The sequence below is a fragment of the Idiotropiscis lumnitzeri genome, chromosome 19 (assembly GCF_059441095.1).
Source record: "Idiotropiscis lumnitzeri isolate Australia: NSW breed Sydney's pygmy pipehorse chromosome 19, RoL_Ilum_1.0, whole genome shotgun sequence".
Lineage (NCBI taxonomy): Eukaryota > Metazoa > Chordata > Actinopteri > Syngnathiformes > Syngnathidae > Idiotropiscis > Idiotropiscis lumnitzeri.
This window is the reverse complement of record NC_142409.1, coordinates 3,560,666-3,576,490: the sequence shown is the minus strand read 5'-3', so window position 1 is coordinate 3,576,490 and position 15,825 is coordinate 3,560,666. Positions and strand designations below refer to the sequence as shown.

General features: G+C 40.2%; 3 protein-coding genes across 4 annotated transcripts; all 3 read right to left on the bottom strand.

The window, feature by feature from the left end:
• Positions 1 to 132: 132 nt before the first annotated feature.
• On the bottom strand, positions 133 to 4,803 carry c8g (complement component 8, gamma polypeptide). The gene is made up of 7 exons (XM_088283154.1): positions 4,491 to 4,803; positions 3,029 to 3,174; positions 2,783 to 2,853; positions 2,589 to 2,696; positions 2,388 to 2,492; positions 2,168 to 2,203; positions 133 to 1,876 (listed from the first exon to the last, which is right to left on the bottom strand). Exons 1-7 carry the CDS (start codon positions 4,671 to 4,673, stop codon positions 1,857 to 1,859), a joined length of 669 nt encoding a protein of 222 aa, XP_088139280.1. The 5' UTR covers positions 4,674 to 4,803; the 3' UTR covers positions 133 to 1,856.
• Positions 4,804 to 5,196: 393 nt separating this feature from the next.
• On the bottom strand, positions 5,197 to 7,620 carry msrb2 (methionine sulfoxide reductase B2). The gene is made up of 5 exons (XM_088283185.1): positions 7,443 to 7,620; positions 7,148 to 7,245; positions 6,252 to 6,328; positions 5,736 to 5,883; positions 5,197 to 5,652 (listed from the first exon to the last, which is right to left on the bottom strand). The coding sequence occupies exons 1-5, from the start codon at positions 7,546 to 7,548 to the stop codon at positions 5,521 to 5,523; spliced, it is 561 nt and encodes a 186-aa protein (XP_088139311.1). The 5' UTR covers positions 7,549 to 7,620; the 3' UTR covers positions 5,197 to 5,520.
• Positions 7,621 to 8,333: 713 nt separating this feature from the next.
• On the bottom strand, positions 8,334 to 14,246 carry LOC148318165 (armadillo repeat-containing protein 3-like). Of its 2 annotated transcripts, XM_088283183.1 has the most exons (17): positions 14,019 to 14,246; positions 13,591 to 13,709; positions 13,401 to 13,518; positions 13,190 to 13,312; positions 12,980 to 13,048; positions 12,718 to 12,890; positions 12,194 to 12,388; positions 11,860 to 12,088; positions 11,622 to 11,774; positions 11,428 to 11,536; positions 11,085 to 11,334; positions 10,362 to 10,498; positions 9,432 to 9,600; positions 9,243 to 9,337; positions 9,019 to 9,174; positions 8,778 to 8,940; positions 8,334 to 8,698 (listed from the first exon to the last, which is right to left on the bottom strand). In XM_088283183.1, exons 2-17 carry the CDS (start codon positions 13,648 to 13,650, stop codon positions 8,492 to 8,494), a joined length of 2,406 nt encoding a protein of 801 aa, XP_088139309.1. In that variant the 5' UTR covers positions 13,651 to 13,709; positions 14,019 to 14,246; the 3' UTR covers positions 8,334 to 8,491. The 2 variants fall into 2 exon arrangements, with proteins under 2 accessions (XP_088139309.1, XP_088139310.1); XM_088283184.1 differs by lacking the exon at positions 12,194 to 12,388.
• Between the last annotated feature and the right edge of the window lie 1,579 nt (positions 14,247 to 15,825).

The window sequence follows — 15,825 nt, the reverse complement described above, 5'->3', positions numbered from 1 at the left end:
TTCAAACTTGTTTTGTAAGAGTACAAATGTATCTCCCATGAGGCAAGCAGAAGTTCTCACAACATAATCACAATGGACCAAATGTCAGTACACTTGTAATTATATGACCAGTCATGAGTACGAAACCCAGAGTTATTGCATTTCAGAGTTTTATTTCAAGCTTTTGTGACTAATTTGCATAAAGTTGGCACCACACCCTGCACATTTGACGATTCAAGATCCCGGGCTCTGGCCTTCTTGTGAGGAGTTTGCATGTCCTCCCCGTGCCTGCGTGGGTTTCCTCCGGGTATTCTGGTTTCCTCACACATCACAAAGACATGCATGGTAGCTTGATTGCACGCTCTAAATTGGCCTTAGGTGTGATTATGAGCGCAGATGGTTGTTCATCGTTGTGGGCCCTGCGATTGGCTGGCAACCAGTTCAAGGTATACCTTACTACAGCCCGGAGACGGCTGGGATAGGATCCAGCACCCCCGCAAGGAGAAGCGGCTCGGATAATGGATGGATGGAAGTAAAGCAATGTTATCTCTGGAAGTGAGGTCAAAGGTTATCACCTCTTAGTCCAGGGGTGGGCAAACTTTTTGATTGGCGGGCTATAAAATTTGACTGGGGGGCCGGACCAGGAACAGATGGATTGAGTGTTTTGGTAACCTCACCTCATCTGAGAAAAAAATAAAATACATTTTAAATGAAAGTGAATAAAAGCATTACAACAAAATATATGTCTTTGACACACCACATTATTTAGAAAATAAAACATTAAACATTAAAGGTTTATTCATTTAATTTTTTTCCAAGTTCGGCGGGCCTGATTAAAACGTTTAACGGGCCAAATGTGGACCCCGGGCCGTAGTTTGCCCACGCCTGTCTTAGTCTGTCATAACATTTCTAATTAATTGAAAACATTTCGTTTTACTGTTAGTATACTAAAACTTGTAGAACTATTTTCATGGTTTTTGGTGGGACTAAAATACAATAACAACTTCAACAATGTCAAGAAAAAGCCTGATTCCTCTGATGTGGATTTGAAAGAGAAAAAATATTGAGAGTAAAAAAGGGTGAATTATTCAGCTTCTTATGTAACTCACACACACAAACGCATAGGCATTACATTTTTGAAGTTCTAGTTGTGTAACTAAACTCCTTGAAATTGCACATCTGGTTTTGATTTAGGTTCTCTCACATGCACACACCTCACAATTGCGCCTTTACGCACGGCGAAGTCTGTCATGATCCGCGTCGGGCATGGCAGGGTTCTGTTATTATTTTTACCTTTCCATGCTTTTGTGTTATTGTTTTGTCAGTTGAGTGGGGGCGTTCCCCCTCAGCACTCGTCCTCACCAGCCACGCACCTGTTCCCCGTTAACCGTCACACACCTGATCCCCATCCGCTCCCCTAATGACCGGACTATTTCAGCTCCCCATACTCCGTGTCGGGTCATTTACGGACAATCACGACCGCATTTTGTTCTCGTCCATGTGCTTATTCATATCGTCGTTCCCGTTTACGTCCCTCAGCGTTTTGCCCCTGCTTTCGTTCTCGCACTTCTTTTCTGTTAGTCACGTTTTGTTACCTTTGTTTCTTTGCTCCCTTCCCCGTTGTCCTTCCTTGTTGAATCCCTTTAATAAATTCCCTTAACATTATCCATTTCCCTGCCTCCTCGCCTTTTGGGTCCCCCTCCTCCTCGCCGTAAGGCGATTGTGACAAAGTCCTGCAACGTATTGACCCTTTACTACACGATGTGTTTGTTCATATTTATTTTAACTAATTATATCTATTGATTTGAAGTTCAGTGATGCTAAAAACTAATCAGGACTGCAAAGGGGCTGTACTGCTGGATGCAAGTTGTGCTGGTTCAGCATGTGGGGATGCAGTCTGCAAGACAAAGAGAGTCATCAGCAGATCTTGAACAACATGTTGACTTAACTGAAATTGATTGCAACACAAGCGCAAGCGAACACATGTCAGGAAAATGTTTTAGGGAGGGATGGAAGTTAGCTCAGCGTCGGCGATCTGCCAATCACTCTCCCTGTGATATAACAACTCATTTTAACACTTTATGATGAAAAAATTTAAATTATCTTTTTACGCCAGGCCTCCACAAAAAAATTAAAAAATGAATTTCACTGGGTTTTTTTTGTTTTGTTTTTTTAAATGCAAACTTACCAATTTTGTGATGCTGGTCCACATCTCCACAATGACCTAAAAAAATGACATTTCAAAATGGCAGCAGCATTAATAATAGGTTTGATTTTTGTGCTGTGGTAAATGCTTTTAGAATCTTTTTTTTTAAGTCTGCGGTCATGAGACCTCCAAAACAACAATACATCTTTGCTACTGCTATCTTATTATAATAACAAGTTTTTTTAATTGAATTTAGACGTACTGTAGGTTGGGAAGGGGAAGAGGAATGCCAGTCCCAACGCTTGTTTTTCAGCAAGTTGCTCAAACTTGGTCAACAGTGGTTCCGATAGATTGTCAACCGACCTGCCTGAAGACATAAAACAGTATTAAAAGGAAAACGAGACCAAAGCACTTCCTTCAAAGTCCTTACTTATTTAGTCTTAAATCGGGTTGTGAAGCTCACCATAAAGTTTCATGGTGATCTTGCCTTGCTTCTGATAATACATGATAGCGTAGGAGCGGTAGTCCGTCTCGCCGATCACAATATCAGTGTTGAGCTCAGGTCGAGATCCTAGAGGAAGGGTTCATTTTCGAGCCAAGATATTTTGAATACGATTATATTAGATAATCACTTTCAAAGTCTTTTATAAGAGAAACCTGGAAGTGTCAAGCGTCCTGGGGTTGCGGTGAAATGGTACATCTGCAATATCTCCCAACACTGATGATTACTGAGAAGGGACAAAAGGCAGTTTAGTCAGAATGAGTCACTTTTTGTTTTGACAGCTGGATTCAGAGCAGAGCTGACAAATGTTCACCTCTCAGCAGTACACCTCGGAAGATATTTCGTTGCATGACAAGTTAAAACAAAAAAACGAAAACATCTTATACTCTCAAAATACTTACTGGCGTGTTTTAGTGCTAACCAAGAGGGATTGGTCCGAGGTGGCGGGTAATGTGAGGGTCATGACTGTAGGTTCCACTTTTGTTCCATGATTAATTAGATGGGAACATTTCGAGGCAGTGTTGAGCAAGTACCATGTCCCTGTCATCTGAAACAGAAAAACAAAACCAAAATATTTCATATAGACTGTGTAATGTTGTGCATCTGCGCACGACCTCTGACCCATGAGGCACGGGCGCCACCTTAGAAACTGCACACAATCTAGTGAGATGCAGTAATAAAAGTATTGCATTTTGTTGCAGTAATGTAGCCTGAAGGACACGAGGCATAGATGAGCTTCGCTATATCTGCCAGGGGGAGTGTAGAACGACGTTTTGCAATTTTTCCGAGATGGCAGTATGAAGATTTGCAGAGGTGTTTAATACTATTAGGTACACGACCCCGGTTCTACATCTGCCCTCTTGCGTTCTGTGTATGCAGTTTTGTGACCCATTAAGACCAGAGGCCGCTCATGGCCACGCCCAGCTGTCTTCATCTTTCACAGCTCCTGCTGAGCGCGAGGAGAGATATCAAGATTTTAAATGATTCAAAGACTCTACTCAAGGACTGCTTGAGTCCACAGTGTCAGAAACAGTGAGTATGAGCCAGAGGAAATAAGTTGAAGCTCCAAAGCCAGGGCATCCAAATTGAAAGCTTTCCAGTCTTTGAAAAGGATCTGTCGTACTGAAACATTTCTGACGATTTGAAGATTCCGAGGAGCAGAGTTGCCTCCATCATTCATAAATGGAAGGCGTTCCGAACCACCAGGACTGTTCCTTGAGCAGGCTGCCCGGCTAAATTGAGCAATCAGTGGAGACGAGTCTTAGTAGAACACAATGCTCACTGCAGGGGAGCAACTATCTACTTTCTGGGGTGTATGCAGACACATAACATTACCATTAGCAACAGCTGGTAATGATTGAACGATCAAAAGTATTCTTACTGTATATTGAGTTACAGCTAACACTCACTCCATTTTCTCATGCAATTCAGATGTTGCGTAAAAAAGAAAATTCCACACGCACTCTATTGACATAAGTTACACAAGCTTGTTTTTTTGTTTTTTTTTTTGTCAGACCCCAGACTAAGCAAAGTGCACATTTCAAGCGCTGGCTTCTTTCAAAGTTGTTTTGTTTTACTCCACTGACACTCCAATTGAAATTTAACAGCTGCTAAACTGGAAAATATCTTAAATGTTGGTCTTGGGCACATGATAAAACTGATTTACGTTTTTTTCTCCTTCTGAGATACTTCAATATGTAGTGAGACTAGGGAAGATGAGTGAGCAAAGCTCAAGTAAAGAGAGAAGGAGCATTTAAAGTAAACAAATCACAACTTTAGGTAGATTCACTGGATTATATCTTTTTTGCAACTCATGAAAACTAAATTCCCACAATCCAAACTGTCATTTCACCAGTTCCATACCTGTTGTATATCTATATTCTTCTGAGGTGGCGTCACATCTATCGGGTCGACCTTTGTCTTCTTGCCAGGTCGTCTTTTGGGTCGGGGACGACTTTTCGCACCACCGACAGCCTCGGTAGCTCCCCAGAGACACACAAACATCAACACTGCCAAGGTCAGCATACACCTCCAAACTCCTGCCATCTTTGCCTTTTTTGTTGTTTTGTTAATTTCCCTTTGATGTCCTCTTCTGTCTTCCCAGGGCGTCGTGTCCGCAGTCAAGCGCAAAATAAATGAAACAGAATATGCAAGAGACAAACATTGTGTCAAAAGAGAATGACATGTTCGGTTAAATATTAACTAACATGGGATTCATGACACTAGAATGCAGCACCAACCCCAATATCAGTTTAAAGGGGAAGTCAACCCCCGCAAAAAATATTTGCAATAAAATGCCTTTATTAGGTAATGAGCAATGATGGCTCAGCTTCAGAAAATAGGTGAGCCTTAATTGGTCATTCCCTCAATCCTGAGCAACTGTGATGTCATTTTAAGTCAACAGAAGTGACAAATGGCCGTCCACTTCAATGGTAAAAAAACGGGTGGATTTTGCCGCTTAACTCATATTCCAGAAACACAATATTAATCAGAATGCCATGTTTTGATTGAACATTATTTTTGTAAAGATGTTTTTGGCGTTGACATTTTTAAAGTAAAACGTAGAATATAGAGAACAACATGCATTTATTCATGAAACAAATTGGCTTCATTCAAGTGAGGTAAATTGCACAACAAAAACAAAAAAAAGTGGAGAAAAATATTGCAATCACATTCAACAATATTTTTTTCATTTAAAGTACACAAAAACAATCGGCAAACTTCACCAAAGAGTGTGTACATAAAAGACAAAACCATGGCAGAATGTGAAAAAGAGTGACACAAACAAAACACAAAAAAAGAGCTTATACTTTACACCAAAAACCCCTCCGGTGTTGTCAAATGAAATGAAAAGGAACTTTGCTGTTAGTGACATGCAAGTCCAGATAGCATATCAGTTTTCTTCCGTCTTGCCAGGTTTGTTGTCGCCTCTTGGTTTAAAGTTGAGGGCTGCGCTGTTAATACAGAACCGCTGACCAGTAGGGTCCGGCCCATCCTCAAATATGTGACCCAAGTGGGCATCACACTGCATGAACAACATAAAATAGGTTAGAAACTGTGTGTATAACACATAAAACATGAGACTTTCATGAGTAAAGCAGAACTAACGTTTTTACAAATGACCTCCATGCTAGCACTCCCCAGGCTGTTGTCAGGGCGACGAATGATGGCGGTGTGGCTCTCATCTCGCTCCCATGTGCCATGAGCCTCCTTGAAAGCTGGCCAGCCTGTTCCAGAGTCGTACTTCGCCTCTGAGCTATCAAGACGGTTGCAAACAACATTCAAAAATATAATCCATGTAAGGTGAATTTGAAAAAATGTGCAATTATAATATATAATGCATAAAATAGTATTAAACAGAACTAACTCCATATTTGCTGATTCAGTTGTGCCTGAGATTTATTTTCCATTGCATTAACTATTCTCTTATTTATCTAATTTATATATTTATCTGAATTATTGTTGTATTGCACTGGAGAGGGGAGCTCTCTAATCTCGTGGCACACTTGAGTACAATGACAATAAAGGGATTTCTGATTCTGATTCTGATTCTGATTCTGAGACTCATTTAAAAAAATCATTGCTATCAACATTTTTTTTATCATAGAAAAAAAAAAGTTTTACCTGAAGAGTGGAGAGTCACAGCAGACACAGTGGTACATCCCCATTTCGTAGTGGTTCAGGTATATCCCACTAAAGGGCTGAAACAACCCCAAATTATCACATGCAGGCATTTATGCAGAGATGGAGAAAGAAACTACGATTTTTTTTTTTTTAAATGACACTCACCGAACACTTCATGAGATACAGTGATAGATTGTCAACATATTAGATTATCATCCAGAATTTTGATTGCCTTTGGTGCAAACGGAGCAAAAATAATATCATTTTGATGCTATACAGTTCTATAGTGCAAATCAAGGAGGTACGCAAGATTTTAAATAAAACAGCATGCCAAAATCCTTTAAAATATAAGGTCATAAAACAAATTTTCTGTTCAGTAGGTTATTCAATGTCATTATTTTAAAAACCCACACCTCCCGCCCCCAACCCCCCAACCATTTAAATAGATGTTCAGGGGTACTTGGCTGGAAAAAAAAATTCACAGGGGGTATCACTGAAAAAAGTTTGAGAACCACTGCTATAGTTCTAATTATACAGTAATAACATTGTAATTGTTATTTTCAGTTGCTAAAATCCATCTTTGTAGCATACGATGATCAGTTGATGCACAGGCCATGTGAAGTTAGACTTAAACTTGACAATAGTGCTACATAGTCTAAAATGATGTATGGAAAATTCCATGTGGCGGAACAGTGCTTAGCAAAGGTTGGCAATATAGGGAAGAACAAAGTCCATACCCAACCGCAGATGTAAGTGTGTGACAGTGACAGTCTCATTGTCATGACTTTTCCATTTGTGAAGATGATCTAATTTTCTCACCATGTAAGGACATGCTGTGATGTGTGCAATTGTGTGTGTGTGTATGTGCAGGTGGTCGGCTCGCGTTTGTTACTCACCACCTCAGTGCCCCTTTCTCTTGTGACCACATATTGCTCAGGAGAAAGTTTCTTTTGCCAGTCTGTTTTCTCATTATAGCGAGTGAGAGATTTCAGGCCTGAAGAGAACAGCACAAGTCAACTGTTCTAAAGTATTGTAAATTTTTTTGAAATTATTGACATTACATTGAGCATAAATCATCAAGGACTCGTCATTTCTTAACTGAAATGCAACTACAAGGCTGCCATTTCAAATTAAAATTCCAGAACACATTGAGCTCAACATAACACCTTTAATGTAATAAATCTAACTTACCTGGAATTATGTGTACTGGGCGCAAGGCCGTGATGCTCCTTGGTACGGATAGCGAGACTCGCGAGTGTCTCGAGATGACAACGATCCGAGTGACTAGACGAGACATGCTTGCAGTGTGCAGCCCTCAAAGTGCACATGAATCTTGACGCTGCTCAAAGTCAGCACTGCTCCTTCCTCCGCTGGCTGCTCCTGCCTGTTAACTGGGTGACCCTTTCAAAAAATCCAACTTTCTACAATCTAGGTCAAAGTGGACTGGGTTTACTCCTTTTAATTGCTGGCCAATGTCCAAAGCCTACAAGGTTTATTGACAGAACATTTTAGATATGGTGCATACCTAAAAGGAATATCTATATTTGTATACCATACTTTAGTCCCATGTCTTTTTTTTTTTGGTCTTCATATTCATGTGTCACCAAAAACATGCATTTTTTAGTGTTGGGTGCCATTACATATCTTGATGTCATATAATTTTGCTAGCATGTTTGGGCACCCTTTGAAAGAAACACGCAACAACTACTTTCATAAAACTATAAATTTGTGGCTATATGCTTCAAATTCCTTATTCTAATTCATTTTTTTAAATCCAGCAGTACAGAAGGCCTAATTTAGAACATCCCAGTCATCTACTTTAAAATGCATCAATTTAAACCTTCTAATACACAATTTTGTCCAATAAAAATACCAACTACAAGCAGTATTTTTAAAGTTCATTGTGTAACTAACCTTGGCCAAGATTTCGCAAGACCTAATCTACAAAAAAGATTATGCAATGATAATATATTAAAAGGTTTCTCCTAGTTACGTAGAAAAAAACAGCAAGACCATAATAATATCTACCACTTATTTGAAATAGAAAAAGATTTATTGCATATTATTTTATGAGTTAGATAAATGGCTATCAATCATCCTATTGTCATTGAGCCTTGCGCAGGCTTAGAAAAATTATAAAACACATGGTTTACTGTCATTCCGGTAAAAGCGATAAAAAATGTCAAAAAAAAAAAATCTGGCTAATGTAGTGTGGCAGTCCCACAGTAAAATCGGCGACACTATAAACTGTGATATCGAAACGCAGCAGGTGTCTGAGTTCTCAAGAAGGTTCCAGGCTGGTGCATGAGGTCCACAATATAACGACATGGCTGTGAAGAACGTTCATTGCCGGAGGAATCACCCTTGCAGAGTAGTACTTCATTCCAAGCTCGATTGTAGTCACCTCTCACCAGAGTACAACTCAGGCCAACGCAATCAGCCAAGTACTGTATAAAAGGGACAGGAGTAAATGTGTTTAGAATAATTAGAAACCGGATAATAGCTGAGTATGGGGGAGTGCATAACCTTGAAAAGAAGAGCCCTGTGACAGTAGAATCCCTTTGTGATCAAGCCAATGGGGAGTACGTTACACTGCATTTTACATTTGAGCAGGGAGACGTGCAGGAGCCATCCAAAAGTGTGCAAATCTTCTTTCTCAATTGCTCCACCCATGACTTTGCATACTTGCCTGTTGGACAGCCCAAAAACTGAAAACATTACTATACTTGTGACATTCATCAAAGTGAAAGAATTAGTCACAAGGTACCTGGCCAAGGCAACATATCGTTCCTGTTCGTCATTCAAAACGGTGATGGATTCTTTCACCTCTTTAACTAAAAACCTCAAAGCCACATCATTCATCACCTTCCAATATCTCTCGGTTTGTTGCCCATCCTGCACACTCTTTGTATGTAGATAAACCCTGGAGTAAACATATGGCAATTCAGATTTGAAAAGTCACACGTGTAACATGTAGAGGAGAATACATACTCGATTGCGGAATTGACGAATACGATGGGCAGGCGATCGTTCACTGGCTCCATGGACAGTTCCACTAAGGTCAAAACTTTATGACCAAAACACAACTAAAAGATACACGAAAAGGTTCCATATTATTACAACGTGACTGGTTCTTTTTTTTGGTTCCCCAAATGTAAAAGCTGTAGAACAAAGACACACCTTCCCTGCATCGTAGAATCCATCAGTGATAATATCGGTTGTGGCCAAATTATTCGTCAAGCCATATTTGAGAGACAGGCTGGATTGCAAAAGACTGTTTAGGGCAAACTCGCTGAATTTACTCTTACTGTTGTCTGCCTGGTTGATTTCATTAAGCATTTCCAGGGCACTAAAGCACAAACACAAAAACATGGAGTTTGGTGTTATGTGTCGATTCAACACTCATGAACATGTAAAAACTTTTTTATTTTTAAATAAGATTTTTTTGTCAGTTACCCAATACACATTGGCAAGAGTTCAAGGCCTTCCCTGCTGACCTAAAACACTATCTGACACACTGATTTGACATTTACAACCCAAGCTCTTATTTGTTCAATTATTATTCATTCACTACCATTGACGGCTAAACACGTCAAAGATCCATTTGTTTTTTGTTTTTTACTCGGCTGGTAGTGAATGAGTTAATCTGGGATTTGCAGATTGAAATTGATGGGAAGACGGATATCAAGTCAAATGAAGGGTGGGCCATTTTGGAAGAAAATCAGTTGGAGTAAAGAAAAAACACCTGAGGCGAGGACAGAGGTTTACCTTCCAACAACACAATGATTGTAAATAAAGCACAATCTACAGTGAGATGGTTCAAAACTGAACATATCCTGGGGTTAGACCTCGATCAAATTGAGAATCCATGGAAAGATCTGAAAACTGCTGACCACAAACGCTCTCTATCTAACCTTACTGAGCTTGAGCTATTTTTTATGTTGATTCTTCACAAAATATTAAATTTTTATCTTTATGTTTGAAAGCTTGAAATGTGGAAAACGGAGGTCAAAAAAGTTCAAGGGAGGTAAATAATTTGTATGTGCCCCCAAGTGTTGGAACATATGAAATGATTTCAACTGAAAATATGGAATTGTTTGAAAATCTCACCCAAATGTGCACATCTCTACAGACGTGGGCTCGTCCTTTGCACAAACGCTGATTGCCATGCATGTGGAACGCAACACCTCCATGTTTGTGGAACGGAGCAAATTGACCAACGGTTCAAGACCACCAGCACTCTGGAGCTACGATGGACACATCCACATAATGGATATTTGTTTGCGTCTACATACATATGGTTGATAATCTAAGTTTGAATGTCTCAAAAGCATCAAAACGAGTGAACAAAATATGCCCTGAAAGTTCAAATAAACTTGACAATTAACAACTGACAGAGCTTCAAAAGATTAGGTTTTGCTTTCTCTGTCCACAAAGGAAAGACTGGAGTCTAAATCTAAATCCCGAACGTGCAGTACTAGAATAAATTAAGTTTTCCATATTATTCCTTTTTTTTTTAACTTTGGAGGGTTTACCATGATGCACAGCATCATTTTATGTCAAATGTTGCCCACTTGGCATCCATTGCAGCCTAGTCATCCTGGGAGGGGGATTCCCCCATCTGTGGTCCCTTCTCAAGGTTTCTCACTTTTCCACTAATGGGGTTTTGAGTTTTTCCTTGCCCTCCTGGGAGTTACGATCAGGGGATGTCGATTGTGGCTATGTAAAGCCCTTTGAGACTGTCTGTGATTAAGGGCTATACAAACAAAATTGACTTGACTTAACTTAACTATAAATGGGCGCAAAAGTTAACAAATCCAAATAAACACAAACCTCTGCCCTGGCATCGGCATCAAACGCCAGTTCACAGATGAACAAAGTAGCATTGATCAGGACCTGCGGGTCTGTTGATTTTAAGGGCTCCACCAGTGCAGATATGGCCCCAAGAGAGAACAAGTCACATCGGATGGCTTCCTGACCCGCTATCCTGCAAAGTATGGCTGCAGCATTGGCCACTATCCTGGGACAGCAATCACGGAGACATTGCACAAGAATCTCATGTCCTCCCTCTTCGTATATTGACCTAAGGATGGCAACGAGATTAAAAAATCATAAGAATAAGCAACAATGCAAAACTTGTCAACAATCATGTAAATAAATTGTAAGCAGGTCTTACATAGCATTTTCCTGGTGTCCGGCTGTAAGATTGGCAAGAGCTTGGATTGCTTCCCCTCTCACGAGCACATTTGCACTGCTCAGTAAACGTATCAAAGCCGATAAACCACCTGAATTCACAAAAAATAACAAATAAAAATGTCCTACGTATTAACTACAGAGGGAATATTATTGTTCCGTAGTTTGTGTGAAGACCTAAATCTTTGAAGCGTTCTTTGCTGGATAAGAAGGCGCTCATGCCGGCCATCGTTTGGCAAGCAAATGCTTTCACGGAATCGCTGCTCCCGGAGAGAAGGTCCACCAGAATATCCTCAACTTTGAATTCGTGGAGAACTCTGTGACTGTCAGCTGCGCTCATACAAGAAGAAAAACAAAGACTTGTAGGAACACTAACTGGTAATGTAGCGCTTCAGTGTGTTGTTACGGTGCTTACGATTTTGAGCAGCTCTGGAGAGGCATTCAACAGCACTGGATTGGATTTCATTATTGTTGCATTTAACAGGATATATTTCATGTTTGCCAGTTTCAGATAATTTAGGGGGAACAACAAGCTCCAACACTACATTTAGACCTCCTCCATTCTGGATCATCAGGAAATTGTCACTCTCACCCACACAATTAACAAGAACCTGCAAAGCCTCAACATGGAGGTCATTGAATTCCTGCAAGGAAAAGGCATTAAGAGTAAAGTATTTCACGTTAATAATATCTTCTAAAAACAAATGTTGACACAAATATTTTTAGGAAGAGGTTAACAAAATACCAACCGCGTCTTTGATGATATCTATGAGCTTATCAAGTACTTGCTCTTTCCTTATTGTGCTGTGCGACTCTTTATCAGCTGTGATTATCTGCAAAATTTTCAAAGCCAACTGCTGAATGACAGCATAGTCCGAATTGAGCAGCTCCAGAATTAAAGGGATGCCACCCAACTCGAGTACATGTGGGCAGAATTGGCTGTTCTTCATTGACATATTGGATCAGAGGGAAGAGAAGAAATGAAAAGAGCGTTGCCACAATTTACATACTGCAGCTTTTAGCGCAGTGGAAAATACATATTTGTCTGCATTATATTGTTCTACAAACACCATCAAGTGGTTCAATTTAATTTCTACTTGTGCCATTCACAAAGGTTTTATCGTGATGGTGAGTTTGATCGTGGAACACATGAACTGACTTTTTTGGTTGATGTTTTGAAATTACCAACAGCTTGGACCAATGTCAAGAAATGGAACATGTGTTCAACTATGGAGGTTCCACTGCACTTGAACCTTAAGATATTGGTACTCACCTGAACTAAATTGTAGATGGTCTCCAGAGAGTTTTTCTGAACATCTGGTTCTGCACTGGAGAGGAGCTTGATTAGTACTGGCAGGCCTTTGTTGTCAAAAATCTGAACCTTACAGATCGGAGCCAGGGACAGATAGGATAGGCACAGGGTTCCATACTCTTGGACAAAACAATCTTTCAGGAGGAAAATGGACAGTGAATGATCAAGTATGGTGAATAGGGAATAAAATAACCGTATATGTATAATATTGCAGCAAACTAACCATCAAGGGAGAGTTTTTCAATAATTGATGGAATTATATCCATTTGTTGTAGGGCATTCCCCACAGCACCTGGAGCGACAACACAAATTTAACTCTTTAATTCGAGTAAACCAACAAACACGAGTACAGTAACAAGACAACCATTATTGTCAAAATAACGCGGCTAAATTAATTATGCATTATTGAACGGCAAATGCTGTTTCAACATACTGTTGGAGGCCATGGTGCCCAAAACCATAAATGCATTTCGTCTGATTAGCTCATTAGTGTGTGTGATGAGTTGACTGAGAGGCTGCAGTACTCCAAGTTCCATCAGAAAAACCTTGTTGCCATCTGACAGCAGGGGGAGACAAAAGACGGGGAAAATTAATGAGTACGGTCCTGTACTGCGCCGTCGACGTCCACAAATCATGTTCTGCACCTTTCCCTGCAAATTCGAAGATTGCTTCACATGCTATGACTACAACGTCCTCTTCGGGGGAGCTCAGCAGAAGAACTGCGGTTGTTGTTGTCTTGACGTCGACGCAAAGTGGTTCAAACTGTAGGACAAAATAATGATATTGTATGGCAGAGCATTTTGTAATCATTAAAGATGCAGACATGCATCTTACCGTGTCCTTGCAGGGAGTTGAACTCTTGGACTTTTTTTCCTTCTTATCTTTCTTGTCCATTGCGAATGTCTTTTCACAGCAGTCGCGCTTTTGTACCACTTCATTAATATATTGTGAGCCTGTGAGTACACAAAACGAATGTAGTTTGGGGGCATTTTAGTTCTTTTTGCGTAGATTAACATTTGCAATAAAATGGGCATTCAAAAATGAGTTTATGTAAGACAGTGTGTTTTGCCAAGCTTCGGCAAATAATTGACCACACAATGACGACATTCTTTTGTACTAGCTTTACACAGTTATCAACTGCGACGTTGAGTATGACTGCTGGTAATGTGACGAATTTGACGTCATCGCGTAACTGAGACCAATTTTTCTAATGGCCTCATGACAAAAAATTAAACGTAAATTGTACGTTTGTCGGAACTTACCCCCAATTTGAGTCCATGTTTTACATAACAGGTTTTTCGTGGGAGCCGAAGCCTGTACTGACCTTTTTCGATTAAGGAAAAATGCATATAATAACGGTTTATAAATTGATTAATCAATAACCAACAGATTTATTTACAAAGTCCTTTACACGTAATATAAAATACGACTTAGAAAATCGTGAACACCGATTTGAAGATATTTCACTTTCCTGGACCTCCGATCTGGAAAAAAAAAAAAAGGCCAAACATCGGTTTCCCAGGGCAACCGGCTACAGCAGAGACCGTCAACAAAGTAAAGGACCGAAAAATAGAAAATAATTTGGTCAAAATAATACTGTACGCGTCAAAAAGTGTCAAACTACAATAAAATGAGACTTATTTGTTGCAGTTTTGATACATATCTTGAGACAGAAAAAATCATGTTCATGTTTCTCTTCTGATCAATTGCTTCCTGTGCGTATGCAAAATTAAAATATACGCAACTTTTGTACGTTTGTACTCAAAATAGAAGACATAAATGGAGGCATATCTTTTAATTCTGGCAATATAGTTGATTTTTTTTTTAAATAATACGATCAGTCACCAACATGGTGGCTGGGGGCAACTTCTCACCCCAAAGGACCATATGAGTAGCCCACAGGCCTAATCCAAAAGTACTCACCACTGATGGGGTATGAGTGAGCTTCCAGGAATGTATAAGTGATGATTTGGGAAAAAAAATAATATAATATATACATATACATATACATATACATACATACATATATATATATATATATATATATATAGTTATTATTACATGATTAAATGTCATTTGAGCCAATGTGTTTTTTCAAGTCTGCTATATAAGCATCTGACATAGGACCCTATTTCCAGAGCCAGCCGCCTCTGCTTGGCGGAAAAACGGGTGCATCATTTTCCTGCAGGGACAAGTCTAGTTTATTATGTTTGTGAATTTGGTAGATTGGGCTACGTCTCAATAGGTGTCAGGTTTCGCCGTTCGGCGAAGAGGTGGGTGGACCCAAAGAGCGAGGAAGCAGGAGAAGGGTAAACTAAGGGAGTTTATTAAATAAATCTAACGAGGACAAACAACGGGGCGTGGACAAACAAACGTGGCAGGATGAAAAATAACAAGGACGCAACCAAAACGTGACTAACAGAAAAGGAAGACGAGGAACATAAGCCGGGGGCAGAACGCTGAGGGGCGTGACGGGAACGAGGACGTGAACAAGAGCATGAACTTGACAGGAACAAACGTGGTCGTGGAAGTCAGGAAAGTGCGGCAGCAATTGCATAGGGCAGGCGTAGCAGGGGCAATGTTCCGACAATGAGTTGTTGGGATGAGGTGTTTATATAGTCCAGTCATTAGGAGTGCGGATGGGCATCAGGTGTGTGAGCTGACGGGGAACAGGTGCGTGGCTGGTGAGGGCGAGGTGCTGAGGGGAAACGCCCCTACTCAGCAGATCAAAACAATAACAAGTGCACATGGCCGGGAGGTGAAGAAAACAATAACAAAACCGCATGAACATGAAAACAATAACAAAACCCCGGTCATGTCCGACGCGGATCATGACAATAGGGCTTTTGACATATACTATTGCACACCACTCAGCGCATCTGGCAATTTGGTGACCAAAAGTAGGCGACATTTTAGAATACCCTCAACCAGGTCTAACATCTGGCACAGATGGTGTAATGTAATGTTGGGGGATTCAGGTAGATTCTCACCCCTAGGGGACTGTGGTTCATACACACACGATTGTGGGTGCAAGTCAGTCTTCAATTTTCCATGTCACATGCACAGCCG

Bases quoted from the DNA above. Each gene is read 5' to 3' on its own strand.
- c8g (XM_088283154.1), bottom strand. From the start codon at position 4,673: ATGGCAGGAGTTTGGAGGTGTATGCTGACCTTGGCAGTGTTGATGTTT. The intron at 2,204-2,387 runs GTACGTCTAAAT...TCATTTTTTTAG, and splicing joins CTTCCCCTTCCCAACCTACA to GTCATTGTGGAGATGTGGAC. The intron at 1,877-2,167 runs GTAAGTTTGCAT...TTTGTCTTGCAG, and splicing joins GGACCAGCATCACAAAATTG to ACTGCATCCCCACATGCTGA.
- msrb2 (XM_088283185.1), bottom strand. From the start codon at position 7,548: ATGTCTCGTCTAGTCACTCGGATCGTTGTCATCTCGAGACACTCGCGA. The intron at 6,329-7,147 runs GTGAGTAACAAA...GGGTTGTTTCAG, and splicing joins GAGAAAGGGGCACTGAGGTG to CCCTTTAGTGGGATATACCT. The intron at 5,653-5,735 runs GTTAGTTCTGCT...TTGTTCATGCAG, and splicing joins TGGAGGTCATTTGTAAAAAC to TGTGATGCCCACTTGGGTCA.
- LOC148318165 (XM_088283183.1), bottom strand. From the start codon at position 13,650: ATGGACAAGAAAGATAAGAAGGAAAAAAAGTCCAAGAGTTCAACTCCC. The intron at 11,537-11,621 runs GTCTTCACACAA...TTGTGAATTCAG, and splicing joins AGAACGCTTCAAAGATTTAG to GTGGTTTATCGGCTTTGATA. The intron at 11,335-11,427 runs GTAAGACCTGCT...TGCCATCCTTAG, and splicing joins GGACACCAGGAAAATGCTAT to GTCAATATACGAAGAGGGAG.